We start from the raw sequence: 14,267 nt of genomic DNA, 5'->3' as shown, positions 1-14,267 counted from the left end.
TGGAAAACTGCTTTCCTTGTTGCCATCACCTCTCTCAGAAGAGTTAGTGAAATACAAGCATTCACAATACAAGAACCATTTTTTCAGATACATCCTCACAAAGTGGTTCTTAGGCCTAATCCTAAATTCCTGCCAAAAGTTATTACTCCTTTTCACCTTAACCAATCAGTAGAGCTACCAGTGTTTTTCCAAAACCCGGACTCTGTTGCAGAAAGGGCTTTACACACCTTAGATGTTAGAAGAGCCCTGTTATACTACACAGACAGGACTAAATCCTTCAGAAAGACAAAACAACTATTTGTATCTTTCTCTCCCCCCACACAAAGGCATCCCCATCTCTAAGGGAGAAATTGCCAGAGTGATTGTAAAGTGTATACAAATATGCTATCAAAAAGCAAAACGCACACTAATGGTTCCTCCTAGAGCGCACTCCACTAGCAAACTAGGAGCCTCTATGGCTTTCTTAGGAAATATACCACTAGAGGACATATGCAAGGCAGCAACATGGTCTACAATACACACCTTCACTAAACACTATTGTATTGATGTGCAAGCCAAACAGCAAGCTTCAGTAGGCCAAGCTGTCCTTAGAACACTGTTTCAGAATGCTGCAACGGATACAAGCGGCCACCGCTAGGGAAGACACTGCTGCACAATCGTTGCAAAAGTGTACGATCTGCAGCTCATATGCGAACGGAAAATGCTACCTACCAGTATGCATCTGTTCTTGGCATGTAGAGCTGCAGATTCGTACACGCCCTCCCGCCTCACCGAGACTTGTATCCGTTCCGGTACTCATCTTACTTACTTACTTAGATGCACACGCATGGACAGCCTACCTCTCTATTTCTACTAACGTCATCATTTCCCATCACGACGAAAAACAAGATGAGGATGGAGTCGATGACCATGCGCAGTATTGTCCAAGGGAGGAGTCACCTATCTTGTGACTACAAAGACTTCTTCCAAGAAGACGACAACCTGCAATCATCCGAGCCCAACACCAGGTGGCGATCTATTGCAAAAGTGTACGACTCTGCAGCTCTACATGCCAAGAACAGATGCATACTGGTAAGTAGCATTTTCCTTTTCTAAAAATGGTCTGTTTCTCCTTCTTGAGTCGTGTGTCCATTATTGATCACTGTTGTGCAATAAATGTCTTACACTCTTTCGTGTTAGGCCTAAGGCTGCTCCACATAACCGCAAATGGAGCACTTTGGGTTTTACATTGAGGCCTGTACACTTTTTGTGGAATCCCTGAACTCTGTGCACGGTATTACCACCTGATGGCAATATCCTATGCAGAGCCAGATTCCTATACTCCCTCCAAACATCCAGGAACAAAAACAAAAGAGGAGCGAGCAGCGTGCTAGGAGGGAGGTACTGATGAGGGCATACTGAGCTATGTACTTATCAATTAATTCTTCTCCAGCCGTCACTTTTCTCCGTCTCTCTTACCTTTTGACTTGCTTGTCCTTTCCTTTGTTGTTAAGCATCTCTTGCTTTCTTCTTTTATTCTCAATAAACACTGCCAATGATGGCTCACCCTCTGTCCTGTGCTCTTCTGTTGAAACACAGGTTGAGAAGGTGCTTCCCTGTGTGAAAGCGGGTTGACTAATTTAAATCAAGACAATTTAGCTGCCAGGAGAGCATTCTTTCTGTCGGGTTCACCTTGTGTTTATTTATATCACTTGTCAGATGCACATAACTTAATTTCTTAGGGCACGTTAATTTCAGCTTTTCAAATTTGCTTGGATAAAACATGGGAAACTTAGCACTCAGTTATTCAACTTGTCCAAACTCCTCTTGTCAGACCAGTTTTCTCCACAGATCGAATATGTGACTTTTTGACACTGTTTCCACATTAGCTGGCTTTTTCTCTGTTAGGTAAACCTTTTCCTCTCCTCAGTGCTGCTTTGGAATGATAAATAAGAGTATTTATTACCGGTTCAACAAAAAGCCTTCCATCTCCCAACTCTCCCACCTCCAGTGAGAGGAGTGTAAAAAAAGATGACCTATTCTTGACTTCCAAGGATGCATTTACAACTGCTACTAGAATAACTAAATTGTTCTTCACCTTTTCTAGGATCCATTGGGTTATTTCTGGTTTTCTGCTTTATGTATTGTGTTGTCTTGTTGAGTTATGTGTTGTGCTGTATTCAGTTTCGTGACAGACGCTTCTGCCTCTGGAGAGTATTTGAGAGGTTGAGGAGGAACATACTATTTAATTCTGCTCTCTACAAAGACTGGAGTCTGGTCACGAATGGATTTGTGAATAGTACATGCCCTTTTATAAAAGCTCTCTGTTTGACGGGAAGCAGGTGAAGCTTCATTAAGGCAGGAGAGATGCACCTATCTGCGCAATGTACTGATTATCTTCACTACTGTATTTTGAATGATTTGTAATTTGTGTAAATACGTCGCAGGTAGACCCAAATACATGGAATTTGCATAGTCCAACTCTCCTCCTTTCAATGTCTCTGTTGTATTTCAGTGCTTCATATAATTGTTTCCAAACCTTTAGTAACAAAAATTAATATATGCATTTCCCTTGTTCATTATTGTGAACATTTGGCTCAGTTTACTTTTGACCCGAACAAGGTCAGTTCATTACCCTGCCATCCAGGATGTATGAGTAAGAAGATGAGTGAATGCATGGATGATAGTCATGTTGGTGGCAGGTGGCTATTCTACACCCCTTCCACTTCTGATCTGTCGTCCATGCACTTACTATTCATCCATCTAGCCATTATCCTGCCTCTCATTCATCAATTCAACAAGTAGCATTCACACACCAACATACTCCCTAAATTAAGTTGCTCACCCATCCATCCATCCATCCATTCTCAGATAAACACAAATACAGACTTGGCTATCACTTACGAAGCACTTTCTGTAATAAAAGGCCAAACCTATTGGCTTAGCCAATGAGTGTTTAAATATTAGTGTAGGCACAACATGCATGTTCAACTTAAACACTATGCAGTTGTGTATAACATTTATAGTTGGAGTTGATTTTTATATCGCTGTATCTAGCACTTAAAAGAAGTGTTTTTAAACCTCCTGCTTAAGCTGCAGTGGGGCGCAGCTTTTTTGCTGCCGATCACCGAGTTTGACCCATAAGTTTAGAAAGCTTTGTTGCAGGTTAAATTAGAAATTTGACATATAAGTAGCTTGACCAATATTTGCGCATCATAAAAATATCAAATTTGCCTGTTAAATAGTCTACAGGATTTCCTTGTTTTTAGTAACAGAAATGCAACCAGGCCTTTTTTGCAAGGTCAGAGTACTCAAAGGTTAAAAATAAAGTGTATACATAGTCCACAAAAGAAAAAACAACCCAAGTGAAACCAGTTGAAAAATGGATTTCCTACAATATCTATAAATATAAAAAAGTATGCCCACATCATCTGTTATCGCTAAAACAAATATAATAAAACTGTTACCACATCTATAAGCATAAAAATTATCCACCACAATCTAAATCATCAGTAAATATAATAAACTAGAAGGCATTCATGGGATTTCATGCTAGTATTTTTCTTCTAGGAACTCCAATGGGAAGATTGAATCTCTTGATGCAAAATTAAATCTGGAAAATAAAGATTTTAAGAAAACTACAAAGATAACTTGGCTAGCGGAGACGTCCCGGGCACTTCCCATCCTCACAGTGTGTGTTAACTATGATCACCTGATAACCAAACCAGTACTTGGCAAAGAGGAAGATTTCAAGCAGTACATCAATAGAAACAGCAAGGTAATGATAAACAGTGCACTCTCTCTTGCTTTCAGTTCACATTTCCGACTTGCAAATTTTGCCTAATTTTTAATTAGTAAAACCTATTTTAATGGTATTTTACATACATGTATAATAATGTAACTGATTATAAGAGAATACAGAACAACATAATAAATATAGTTGTTTCAAGTCTTGTGGATTAAGATATTTATAATGCCTCTTGCATAACCATGTTTTTCACATGACTATTGTTTTTGGAAATTATTTGTTACTGTAATTTATCACTAAAGAGAAGGTACTGTTGTATGTGCTGTCATGTCTTAAACTGCACATATGCGTTATTAGGAGAGGCACCCTCCTGCATTACCCTACAAGTCAGTCTGTCAGTCTGCATACTGGTTACCTGTGATGACTGGATTATTCGGTTTTCCCGTTTCTCTTCATCCGAGCTGGCACTCGACCTTAGGTTCTGTAGGAATGTTGCATTCTGAATAGTTTTCCCTCTCTCCCCGTGATTGAAATGTTTGGTGCTAGCTATGTGTTTTATATTTCCTGAAACTGACCTGCATTGCCAATGGGTCCCTTTTATGGGCGACGGGCTCTCTAGTGAGTTTTGTGTTCTTTTTCCACTGAAATTCAATATATTTACCTCTGCAGGTGCTTTTAGCATGTGACAGTAATCCGAAAGGTCCACCTCGAAGAGGGTCAGTGTGTATCCTGTTGTTAATGGAATACACACAATGGGCCCTTGGTGTCATGCTTCATCATCGGGGTCTTCCCGCCCGCCTGCCGGACGGGGCAGTGCTGCGACAAGCGACTACGCTGGAGCACCTTTTAAATGTGGGTGCTATGTGAGTGAATTTGAGAATTTCGAGGTGGACCTTTCTGATTACTGTTACTTTCGCAAGAGGAGGACGTGCCCACCTCGGTGCCACACAGCACCACCTCTTCCTCCCCCCTTTGATTTCCCTGCTTTTAGCATGTGCCCATCAGTAGAAAATCACATTCTGTAGTACAAAATCCACTTTGTCACTATCAAAAGATGATCAATCTCCTACAGGTGGCACAATGCTGCAGAAATCAAAGACCTTCACACCTGTGTTGGTAAGAATACTCAGGAGAGGCAATCATTAGTTGCACGACTTTTATTCTTGCTGTACTGGGTGACTGATTTGCTGCAAATATTTTCTTTTCTGAGAGAATTGCTGATACCTGCAAATACAATTTCTGTTCCTGATATTTTGAGGTGGTACAGCCATTTGCCAAACCTGTGATGGTGATGGATCATGGTACAGCACGGTCTGGTTGCGCAGAATCCTCTTAAAGATGCTTCATCTCCCTTGAGAGGCTGTGTAAGTGTAGGAAAAATGCAGTTGATCACTGTAGTATTTATCTTCCCCTAAAGTACTGGGTCAGAGTGCGCCTCAAACTGACATTAAGCCCTGTATCCTCATTTTCTCTCTACATGTTCACTAAGCAGATAAAAGAGCCCCAGGGTCTTATATAGATTGAGAATATTACATTGCACAGTACAAAAGCCTCATGTGAATAAGACAAGCGCTTCATAGAAGTTAACACTGCCAGAATCTTGTCTCACAGTCCAGCTCCATTCTGCTTCTACTAGGATCAGTGGCAGCCCTCTATCTCTCATATTCCCATGAACTTCAGAACAGGGACTCGGATCATTGTATGTGTAATCTGCTTTATAATTTAGTACTCTAGTTCATAGCTTTAGCCATCCATATCGTATCTATCTTGTTTTTTTACTAATTGGTTGAGATGCCAAATCTACACTTTTGTTGTCATTGAAGTCAGAGTTAAGCTGCTTATGCTATGGTTTGTACTGTAAGTGCTTCCTCTTTGTTGATGTCGGCGTAGAAGTGCTATGGAGCAGCTTGGTGGAATGCTATTTGTTTTCACCATAGGCTTGATACCAATTATGTTACCCCCGTTTCCTTAGCTGTTAAACGAGACCTATTATGGATTCCTCTTACTACCCACCTCTCCAAAACCTCTCCCTCTCCTCAAAATACTATTGTTACCCACCAAAATCCATCTGATGATGTTCATAAGCCGCCATGATTTTGCTTATTTATCTTTTTCCTTCGATTTATAAAGTGTTATGCTTATTTATTACTCGCTGTCAATTGTATACATTTTATTTAAGTTTTAATATCTGCATACAATGGTATATTTTATGAAATGTTCATTCTTCACTTCCCTTTTTGTTTTATTTCCTTTTCCCCCCTTGTTTTCCTTTTCCATGACTTAGATATAGGTGTTTATTGATTCCGTTTTATTATGCCTTCTCAATTTTAATTTTTTATCTCATATACCTTTCATTGATTGAGTGTATTACATTCTGTATTCTATGCTATGTTTTGGTTTCAATAAACTTGCACTTAAAAAAAAAAAAAAAAGAAGTGCTATGGAGCACAATGTGAAACTGTGTTCTCTCCCCTGCACTGGTTATATCAGAAACCTAGCTTGCCACAAATAGTATATCAAAACCTGTCTTTGCAACCTTTATATCTTAGTGCAGTCCTTTGTAATTTTTGAATTAATAGGGAAAGGAAAAGGGCCTACTGTTTTCACCCTTCACAATGGGAAAGGAACATAAAAGGTGTGCTGCTCGATGCAGAAAAAGTTGGGAAAATGCACACCTAGCCCTGTAAATGACCATGGTCACAGGCGACTGGTAGAAATTGTGGTAATTTAAGATGGTATAAATGCCTTTTCATACTTCTTCTTTGATAATACAATGAGTTCATTGCTCGCTTTGGACACAATACAATGAGCACAAAACATCTTATGCATGTAGACTTAACTGCTTAAGAAAGTAAGTCCAGGACCATATTGGTAGGGTTTTGAGAAATCTTGTGCTTAGTGCCATATTAATATAAATTCTTATCTCTGCCCTTTCTGCACCCCAGGTGAAGCCCTGACCGCTTGCCATTGCTACCTTCAATAGTCAAGTGCCTAAAGAAAGTAGCATAGTGGAGTGCTATATTTTTGCTGCTCTGGTAGACTAGTATGAACATCCGTACGCTTGAGGACACTGTCAGTAGACAATTAATAGCTCATTACCCTAGGAAAATTCAGCTGCTATTGCTTGAGCGCATTAATTTGTCCCATCGTGCAGGCCAACAGCACCAAAACCATGGTTTTGAAGTAACCTAACAAGTTTGCTATGTTTTATGAGTTTTGCCTGGCATAGTTGTCCCATTGGTGGAAAGTATCAGAAAACTGATAATCCTAATTGCCCAGCGTCGGCCCAAGTACAGCTTCATTTGAGTGCTTTAGCTGTAAGTCAAGTGCTGTATAAAATGCAGTGTTATAAACATTAATAACATGTTTGGCATCATATGTTAGTCGTGGATGTATATTCAGGGTATAAGCATACATTATTAAGTACTGGGCATTGAATACATCACGTTTTTCCAGTTTACACCCATTCTATAATTAAGACGGACCCGATCACTGTACTCAGGTTGACCACATTCAGTGACCTACACATTATCAGGGTCCTCCGTGGTTGCCAGGACCTATCCCAATCCCACCCATTCCCTCCCCAACTAACCCCCCCGCCCCCCACCATATCCTGGTGTCAATAAACTCTCAGCCGTTCCGTCTCCTCTCCATGGTAAGGACCACTCTCAATCCAGCATAATCGGAATATGCCTACCTGAACTCGTCAGTTCCATCTCAGTGGCTATTATTCTCAGCCTTCCTCCCTCAGGGTGTGGTGCGCTGTCTTTCGCTTTGGGACAGTGGCTGTTCTGATCTGTCCAAGTCCAGTAGCATTACCTCCCAATCCTGTGCCATGGGAGTTTTCCGCCTCCCACCCTCTTCCTCTTTTCTAAGGGCAATACATTCTGCTCGACTCCACCCTCACTACCTTTGCCTGCCATGTCTCCACCCTGGGCCCCCTTGGGGATTTCCACCTCATTGTAATTGTCCTGATCGCCAAGAGGAGGGCGAAATCTACAAATCTTAGTTTGGTTTTCAACGGTTTGGGACGTGGGCGGGCTCCCACTAAGCAATATAAGGCGTTCTCCTTCACCTGTATCTGTGAGACCTCCCTTATTGTTTGGCATACCTCCTTCCAATAACTGCCTAACTGTGGACATGTCCAAAGCATATGTAGGAGGCCCGCCTCATCTGCCTTGCATCGATGGCAATGATGGGGGGCATCGGGTCTTTCTTGTGCCGGTCCCGCGACGGTCCTCACCGAGCGTTCCCTTTCCTGGATCCAGAAGATGGGTGGCGGCCTCCTCCGGAGCCCTTCCCGGGCGCCCCCGTTCCAGCTCCCTGGGATGCCTCCTGATCACTGTCCCGCCCCATCACCTCCAGCCACTCTTCAGCGTCGGCTGGACTTTCAAAGAAGTGAGATTTACTTCCATGAATAACTTTTAGGCGGGCTGGGAAGAGTAATGCGTATTTCAACTGTGCGCCCCTCAGCTTCTTTTTCTCTTCCAAGTAAGAGGCCTGCTGTTTTTGTACCGTGTTCGTGTAATCCGGATATAGTGACACCCTCTGGTTCTCAAAGTGAATGACGGATTTCTCCCGGGCTTTTCTTAAAAGTACGTCTCTGTCCTGGTAATTAAGGATACGGACTATGAGCTCGCACGGAGGGCGGCCCGGCTTGGGTAGTCCGGACGGGATCCTGTGCGCCCTCTCCACGCAGTAGTGTGGGGAAAGCCCTTCCGACGTCACGTAATCTCGGAACCACTGCTCCATGAACTCTGCGGCTTGTGATCCCTGGCATTTTTCTGCCAGGCCGGTCACCCTTACATTATTGCGCCGGTTACGCCCTTCCGTGTCTTCAACCCTTTCCATCAGTGCAGTGACCTGGCCCTGTATGTCTCTGATAGATGTACTGTGGTCCGCCACCGTGGGCTCAAGGTCCGCGAGTACTAGTCCTTGGTCTTTGACTTTGTCCGCTAACTTGCCGTGATCAGCTTTTAGGAGGGATAAGTTAGTCGTGAGGGCCTCCAATTGCTGCTCCATGGCGTGTCGCGAGTCCAGGATTTCCTGGAGTATGAGGTCCAGCTTATCTGGTGGATGAGTCCCCGGCGTTGTCTGTTCGGCAGTGCCTTCTCCGCTGCTGCTCGCGCTATACCCCACCTGCGGGCAGGGCCCCGTCTGCTCCCCCTGGCCCTCCGCAAGCTTCGGGCCTTTCCGCACCATTTGTTCCAGGCCCGGGGCACTCGCCCCCCGTATGTGCGCTTCGGCCGTAAGGGTGTCACAGTTCAGGCAGCAGGCCGTACTCCCTCGCCTCGTCCCCCCAGGCGATGTCGTGCAGGGGTGTGTGTGAAGATAGGGAGCCAAGAGTCAGGCACCCCAGGCGCAGGTCAAATTCGCCTCCCTGGGGGTTCGAGCCGTCACCCCTGTAGTCTCTTGCCCTCGTCGGGCCTCCGCCGAGCAGGACCTCACACCACTGCAGAGCGGGCCCCTCCTAGCCTCCAGGCAGGGCAGGTGTGGAAGGGCAATTGTTCGGAGCTCCTCACTACAGCCTTTGCGCGTGGCTGGCTTCCAAAGCCCTCAAAGATCCCACCGGATCCCGCTGTGCAGCTTCTCCCCCCGCCGGCCCCTCCGTCTCTCAGCAGAGCTGTCCAGCAAGTAAGAATGGGGGGAAGGAGGGGGAGACCAAAGAAATCCTCCGCCTACGAGGGGTCCGGCCGCGGCCCTGGGGCGCCCCCCGGGCTGACAGCCCCAAAATGGCGTCGCCGGTCAAAACCGGCATCAGGCAGGCCGGGCCTCGGATCGTAGCGCCACCGCTCCGCGCCGTCCTCACCAAGCAGCTCCCGCTTCCCCTATGTCCAGCAATGTCCGGGAGGGCCCCGGCGATCCCCACAACCGGTCGCAAGCCCGGCCCGCCACAGGTCCGATGTCGCCTGTCGAGCGGGCCCCGGAATCCTGGTCCCGCCGCCGGATCGCTGCAGCACTCCACCTCCCGGCCCCTGAGGCCTACCTCAGAAGTCTTGGCGGCCTCGGAATCAGGCCGTTTCGCTGCCACACCACCCTTGAGGCTCCGTTTTTCGGGCCGTAGCTCCCTGGGCCGGACTTTTCCTCCGATCCTCCGGTACTGGGTCCGGAATGTCACCCACAGCTCTGTTTTTACCCGGATAAGGCCCGGCTGGGCTTGGAGCTCTAGTGAGAGCCGTCCGCCATCGTGGCTGTTCGGCCACGCCCCCGTGACTCCTATTGTTGCATGCTTTGTTGTACTTAACCAATAATTAAACCATCATGTTGTTCAAAGGTATAGGAGTGGCTAGGTATCAAGTTCATTGACAGCTATTTATTTTGTAGTACTGTAACAGCTTTTTGGAGGCATGTGTGAATGTAGATACACCTGCTTTGTATACTCCTGCAATCTAGTGTTGGGTCCGAATGTGTGCAAGTTGTTTTTCTTCAAAGAAATCTTTTGAGTCACAAGGTAGAGTGACTGACTCCCTCTTGCTGATGATGTGCATGGGCATCAACTCTATTGTTAAATTGTTTTCTTTCCACTGTTTGGTTTGGACATGTGTGCCTGCACTCTGGGTGGAGACAGTTTGGGTGCTCTGTTCGGTTCGAGCTCACCCTCGGTGGTATTGCTTCCAATCACATAGTCTATCTTGCGTATCGAGATATAGAAAAATGTTTCGCTCATGGGATCGATATGCTTCAACCGTGGCCAGGAGGAGCTCGCTCCTCAGACCTATACTTCAATCTACACCTGGTTCACCAGAGAATGCACTGCTGGTGATGTAATGGATGCATATCCGTTTCATCTCGAACTGCCACGCAAAATACCCTTGACTGACCTCCATTCGGTCTGCAACATGTTTGTCACCGAAACACAGGGAGAAGGGTTGCAACTTGCAAGGCCTGCCAATCTTTCTGTTTGAAAGACTCTAGAGACCGTTGGGCACGTCGACGTGAAATGCAGCGAAGCCATATTGAAGACACCTCTGACATCTTCGGACTTCAAGATGTTTAGAGAGGAAGAACCCCCCCAGAGCATCCGTGGTGAAGGAAGAGGCATTCTCCGTAGAGGTTTGTTCCTGCTCTGACCTAGAGGTCGAATTGGAGATGCAGGATCACCTGCTCAACAATCCGGGAGTACGGTGTCCTGTCTTTCAGTACCGTCTCGCACAACCTAAGACATTCTGTCCTTTCTAAACAAAAGGCCCTTGGACCACCACTGCCTTCGGGCCATGGTCTGCACCGAAAGACTGATTTGGATGCCTGCCTTTGGGCTCAGCACCAAAACAACACTCAACACCGTCAATTTCGAGTAAATCTTCAATACCGAGTCGACCAGCCCCATCTTTGGATCCGAGAGGACCTTTGGTGCCGAAACACAAAAACACCTCTGTTCTGAAACTGGCTCTGAAATCTGATCCTGGCAAGCCTGTGAACCTATTCTCCATAAATTACAAGAGCAGCTGGATGCTCTTCAAAAGCAAATTAACATCCAGCCCCACACAGGGCTCGTTCTTGCCTAACCATCGGTTCTGGCTTCACCGCCATCAAAGACAACTCCTCTTTGAAGAGGCTATTGATACACAGGTACCCGCCAAACAGAGGAAGGTGGACAAGGCTACCATTCCTTTGCCACAGCACCAACACCTTGACCCCCCCACCACCTCCACCAGTCACCTTCTCCAACACACTCTGATGGAGATCCCTTGGACCACACTCTTACACAGGTGGACATGGGGCAGGGGATGACACTTACGGTACACTACCACCTCAAACCATCCCCTGGACCGCATATGATGTAGACCTTCCAGGGGACAATAATCCAGACCTATACCCCCACTCGTCCATCTCCTCCTGATGATTTCACAGTGTACCAGGAGCTCATTGGTAGTACATTTCATGAGATTGAGGCACACAAGGAACTTCTGGAACAGGACTTCATTTTTTAAACACTTTCTTCCACACATAGGGCCACCCAATACTTCCCTATGGTTTAGAATATGCTACATCACACAGATGACCTCTTTAAAGACCCTGCTTGAGTCAGAATCATTATTCCCATTATGGATAAAGTTAAAGCCTCTCCATCCGACCCCATCTAAATCGAGGAACAGATTCCTCGTGACTCACTTGTAGTTACCAACACTTGTAAGCAAGCTAATTCCCAAGCTGCCAGTGATGCACCATCTCTTGACAAGGAAAGCAAACTCCTTGAGACATCTGGTAAAAGGGTGGCAGCTCAATTCTCCAACCATCGCCAATGTATAGCCAACTGTAGGAAAGTGCATCTTTTTGACATGGTTCCTCTCACCTTTTGCCTGACATCGGTTGCAATTTTGACAGAAGTGCACTGGGTTCCTGCAATCGGGTCCCCAGTGCCAGATCTCTTTCCCTGAAACTGTACAATTGTTCCCCTATTGGCAATACCTTCAGCATCCCTTGTAAGTCCCTCATAAATGATATACCTGGTGCCTAGGACAAGGATGCTAAAGAGGGTCTGTGAAGGCTGCAGCATGCATTGTGCCAAACTAAGAGACCCCTCGGCTTCAGCATGCAGACTGCCATTGCAGGCTGCGTGCCATGGTCCAGAAAAATGTGAAGACACAACATGGCACACCTCCTGTGTGCCATTCCTGAAGACATTGCATGCAGTATAGGTAAGTCACCTCTACAACAGGCCTTTCAGCCCCAGGGCAGGTGCACTATAGACTACATGTGTGGACATATCTGCATGAGCAGATATGCCCCTGTGATGTCTAAGTCGAATCTTAGATATTACAAAATGGACAGGGAAGCCATTTTGAGTCTGTGTGCTGGACACTGGCGTCCCCAGCCACATGATACCTTCACTGAAGCAAGAGATGGTTGGTATCAAACATATCATATTAATAAGCCCACGCTGATTCTAGTAATGGATTTATTAATGCATGCACCCAGGGGGCACCTTCGAGGTGCTCCCTGAAAACCTACCGACTACCGGTGTACTGGGTGACTGGAGCAGGCCAGCCTGCCATCAGATTAGCATTTCAAGGCAGGTGATTTCAAAGGATTCTGCCGCCTTTGATATGCGACCCAAGGCTTCCCCAGATAGGGGAAATACCACCCCCTGCCCTGGGCTTATTTAGCACCAGGACAGGTGGGAAAATTAGCTAATCAGGAGGTGTGTTCCCCTGTCAGGCTAGTACCATCCCTAAGGAGGGCTTTCTGAAATGAACATGACTTTTAGAAATCCACCATCTTAGTTTTGGCGAATTAGGCTCTGTCTGGGTCAGGGTTAAGCCCACTTCCTATGTTAAGTGGTCATATAGAGGGTGTAGGCACCCTAAAGGAAAGTAGACCATTAGCTACTTTCGGTCACTCCCCATAATGCCCCATAATTTAGTGTTTAGGTGGTACCCTTGAAACCAGGAACTTAAATTTGACGGATCAAGAAGAGCGGACAAAGAGCTGCGAGGTCTGAAAACTGCTGTGCACTTTTGGCGCAAACCTTGCCTGCCTGAACCAAGTCTCAACATTTGTGACCAGCGACTCGTCCTGCAGCTGATCAGGTTCCAAAAACTCCAGGAGACTGCCAGCCTTCGCAAAATGCCAAGTAATCTCACTTGGAGTAGAGGATCTACTCCCCTGCAGTCCGCAGGCACGAAACGCAAAGTCCGGTCTACTTGGAGCCCGCTCCCCTGACAGTCCAACGTACCAGCCCCCAAGGACGAGGACCCTGTGCTCCTAAAGGTCCGATCTGTCCCCCCACCAAGTGAAAGGACACTACGGCCAACTGGAGCTGCACAGGACCAATACCTGGGATACTGGACCCCTTCCAACAAACAGCACCCGTGAGATTCCAATCTGGACTCCACCTGCAGTGAGACAAGCAGCTGTTGAGGTACGCCGGCACTGCTGAGTCCCACTAACAGAGTGGCCTAGCTGTCCTGAATTTGAATCCTCAATAGGTGAAAAGAGACAGCCTCAAGGCCCCAGGATGCACAGAGCCCAGCTGGCTTTTCGACTCTGCACCCGAGCGCCCCAGCCCAGGTACCGATGAAGCGGCTGTGCTACCTTGTTCCCAAGACCTTTGTGACCCTAGCTCCCGGACTTGTCCCCAAGTACGCCTTTACATCCTGTTTCAAGGTGCTTCCCTCCCCCCCCCTTCCACTGGCATAACACACACCGCTATTGACTCGACCTACACCTCTGCACTCGTACGCCTTATGGCAGATGACAAGTAATTGCTGTGTAGTAAGCAAACCTCAGCTAGGCCTACTTAGTGCAAGGGTTCGCCCTTCTCTGCACAGAGTCCTCGGATCTTAGGAAGAAGTTGGCAATGAAACTGGAAATACAAAAACAATGATGGCGATGGTCATCTCCCGCCTGGATTACGGCAACGCCCTATATGCTAGTATACCTGCATATAGTCTTAGGCGGTTGCAACAGATCCAAAACCAGGCGGCCCGCCTGGTGTTCAAATTACCTAAATTTCACCATGTCACCCCCCTCCTTAAATCTTTACACTGGCTCCCCGTTCGCGAGCGTGTACAGTTCAAGCTGGTTTCCATCACTTTTC

General features: G+C 46.3%; 1 protein-coding gene across 4 annotated transcripts in view; it reads left to right on the top strand.

Annotated features, from left to right (window-relative positions):
* The window catches only part of EPRS1 (glutamyl-prolyl-tRNA synthetase 1), a 470,400-nt gene that overhangs the window by 149,838 nt on the left and 306,295 nt on the right, over window positions 1-14,267 (top strand). For all 4 annotated transcript variants that reach the window (XM_086927918.1, XM_086927917.1, XM_086927914.1 and 1 more), the window contains exon 15: window positions 3,550-3,757. In XM_086927918.1, coding sequence (XP_086784044.1) covers window positions 3,550-3,757 — 208 coding nt within the window. The remainder of the gene's footprint in view (window positions 1-3,549; window positions 3,758-14,267) is intronic.

This window comes from Lissotriton vulgaris, chromosome 6 (assembly GCF_964263255.1).
Source record: "Lissotriton vulgaris chromosome 6, aLisVul1.2, whole genome shotgun sequence".
Lineage (NCBI taxonomy): Eukaryota > Metazoa > Chordata > Amphibia > Caudata > Salamandridae > Lissotriton > Lissotriton vulgaris.
Note: the sequence above shows the minus strand (reverse complement) of the source record. Positions and strands in the feature narration are given on the sequence as shown.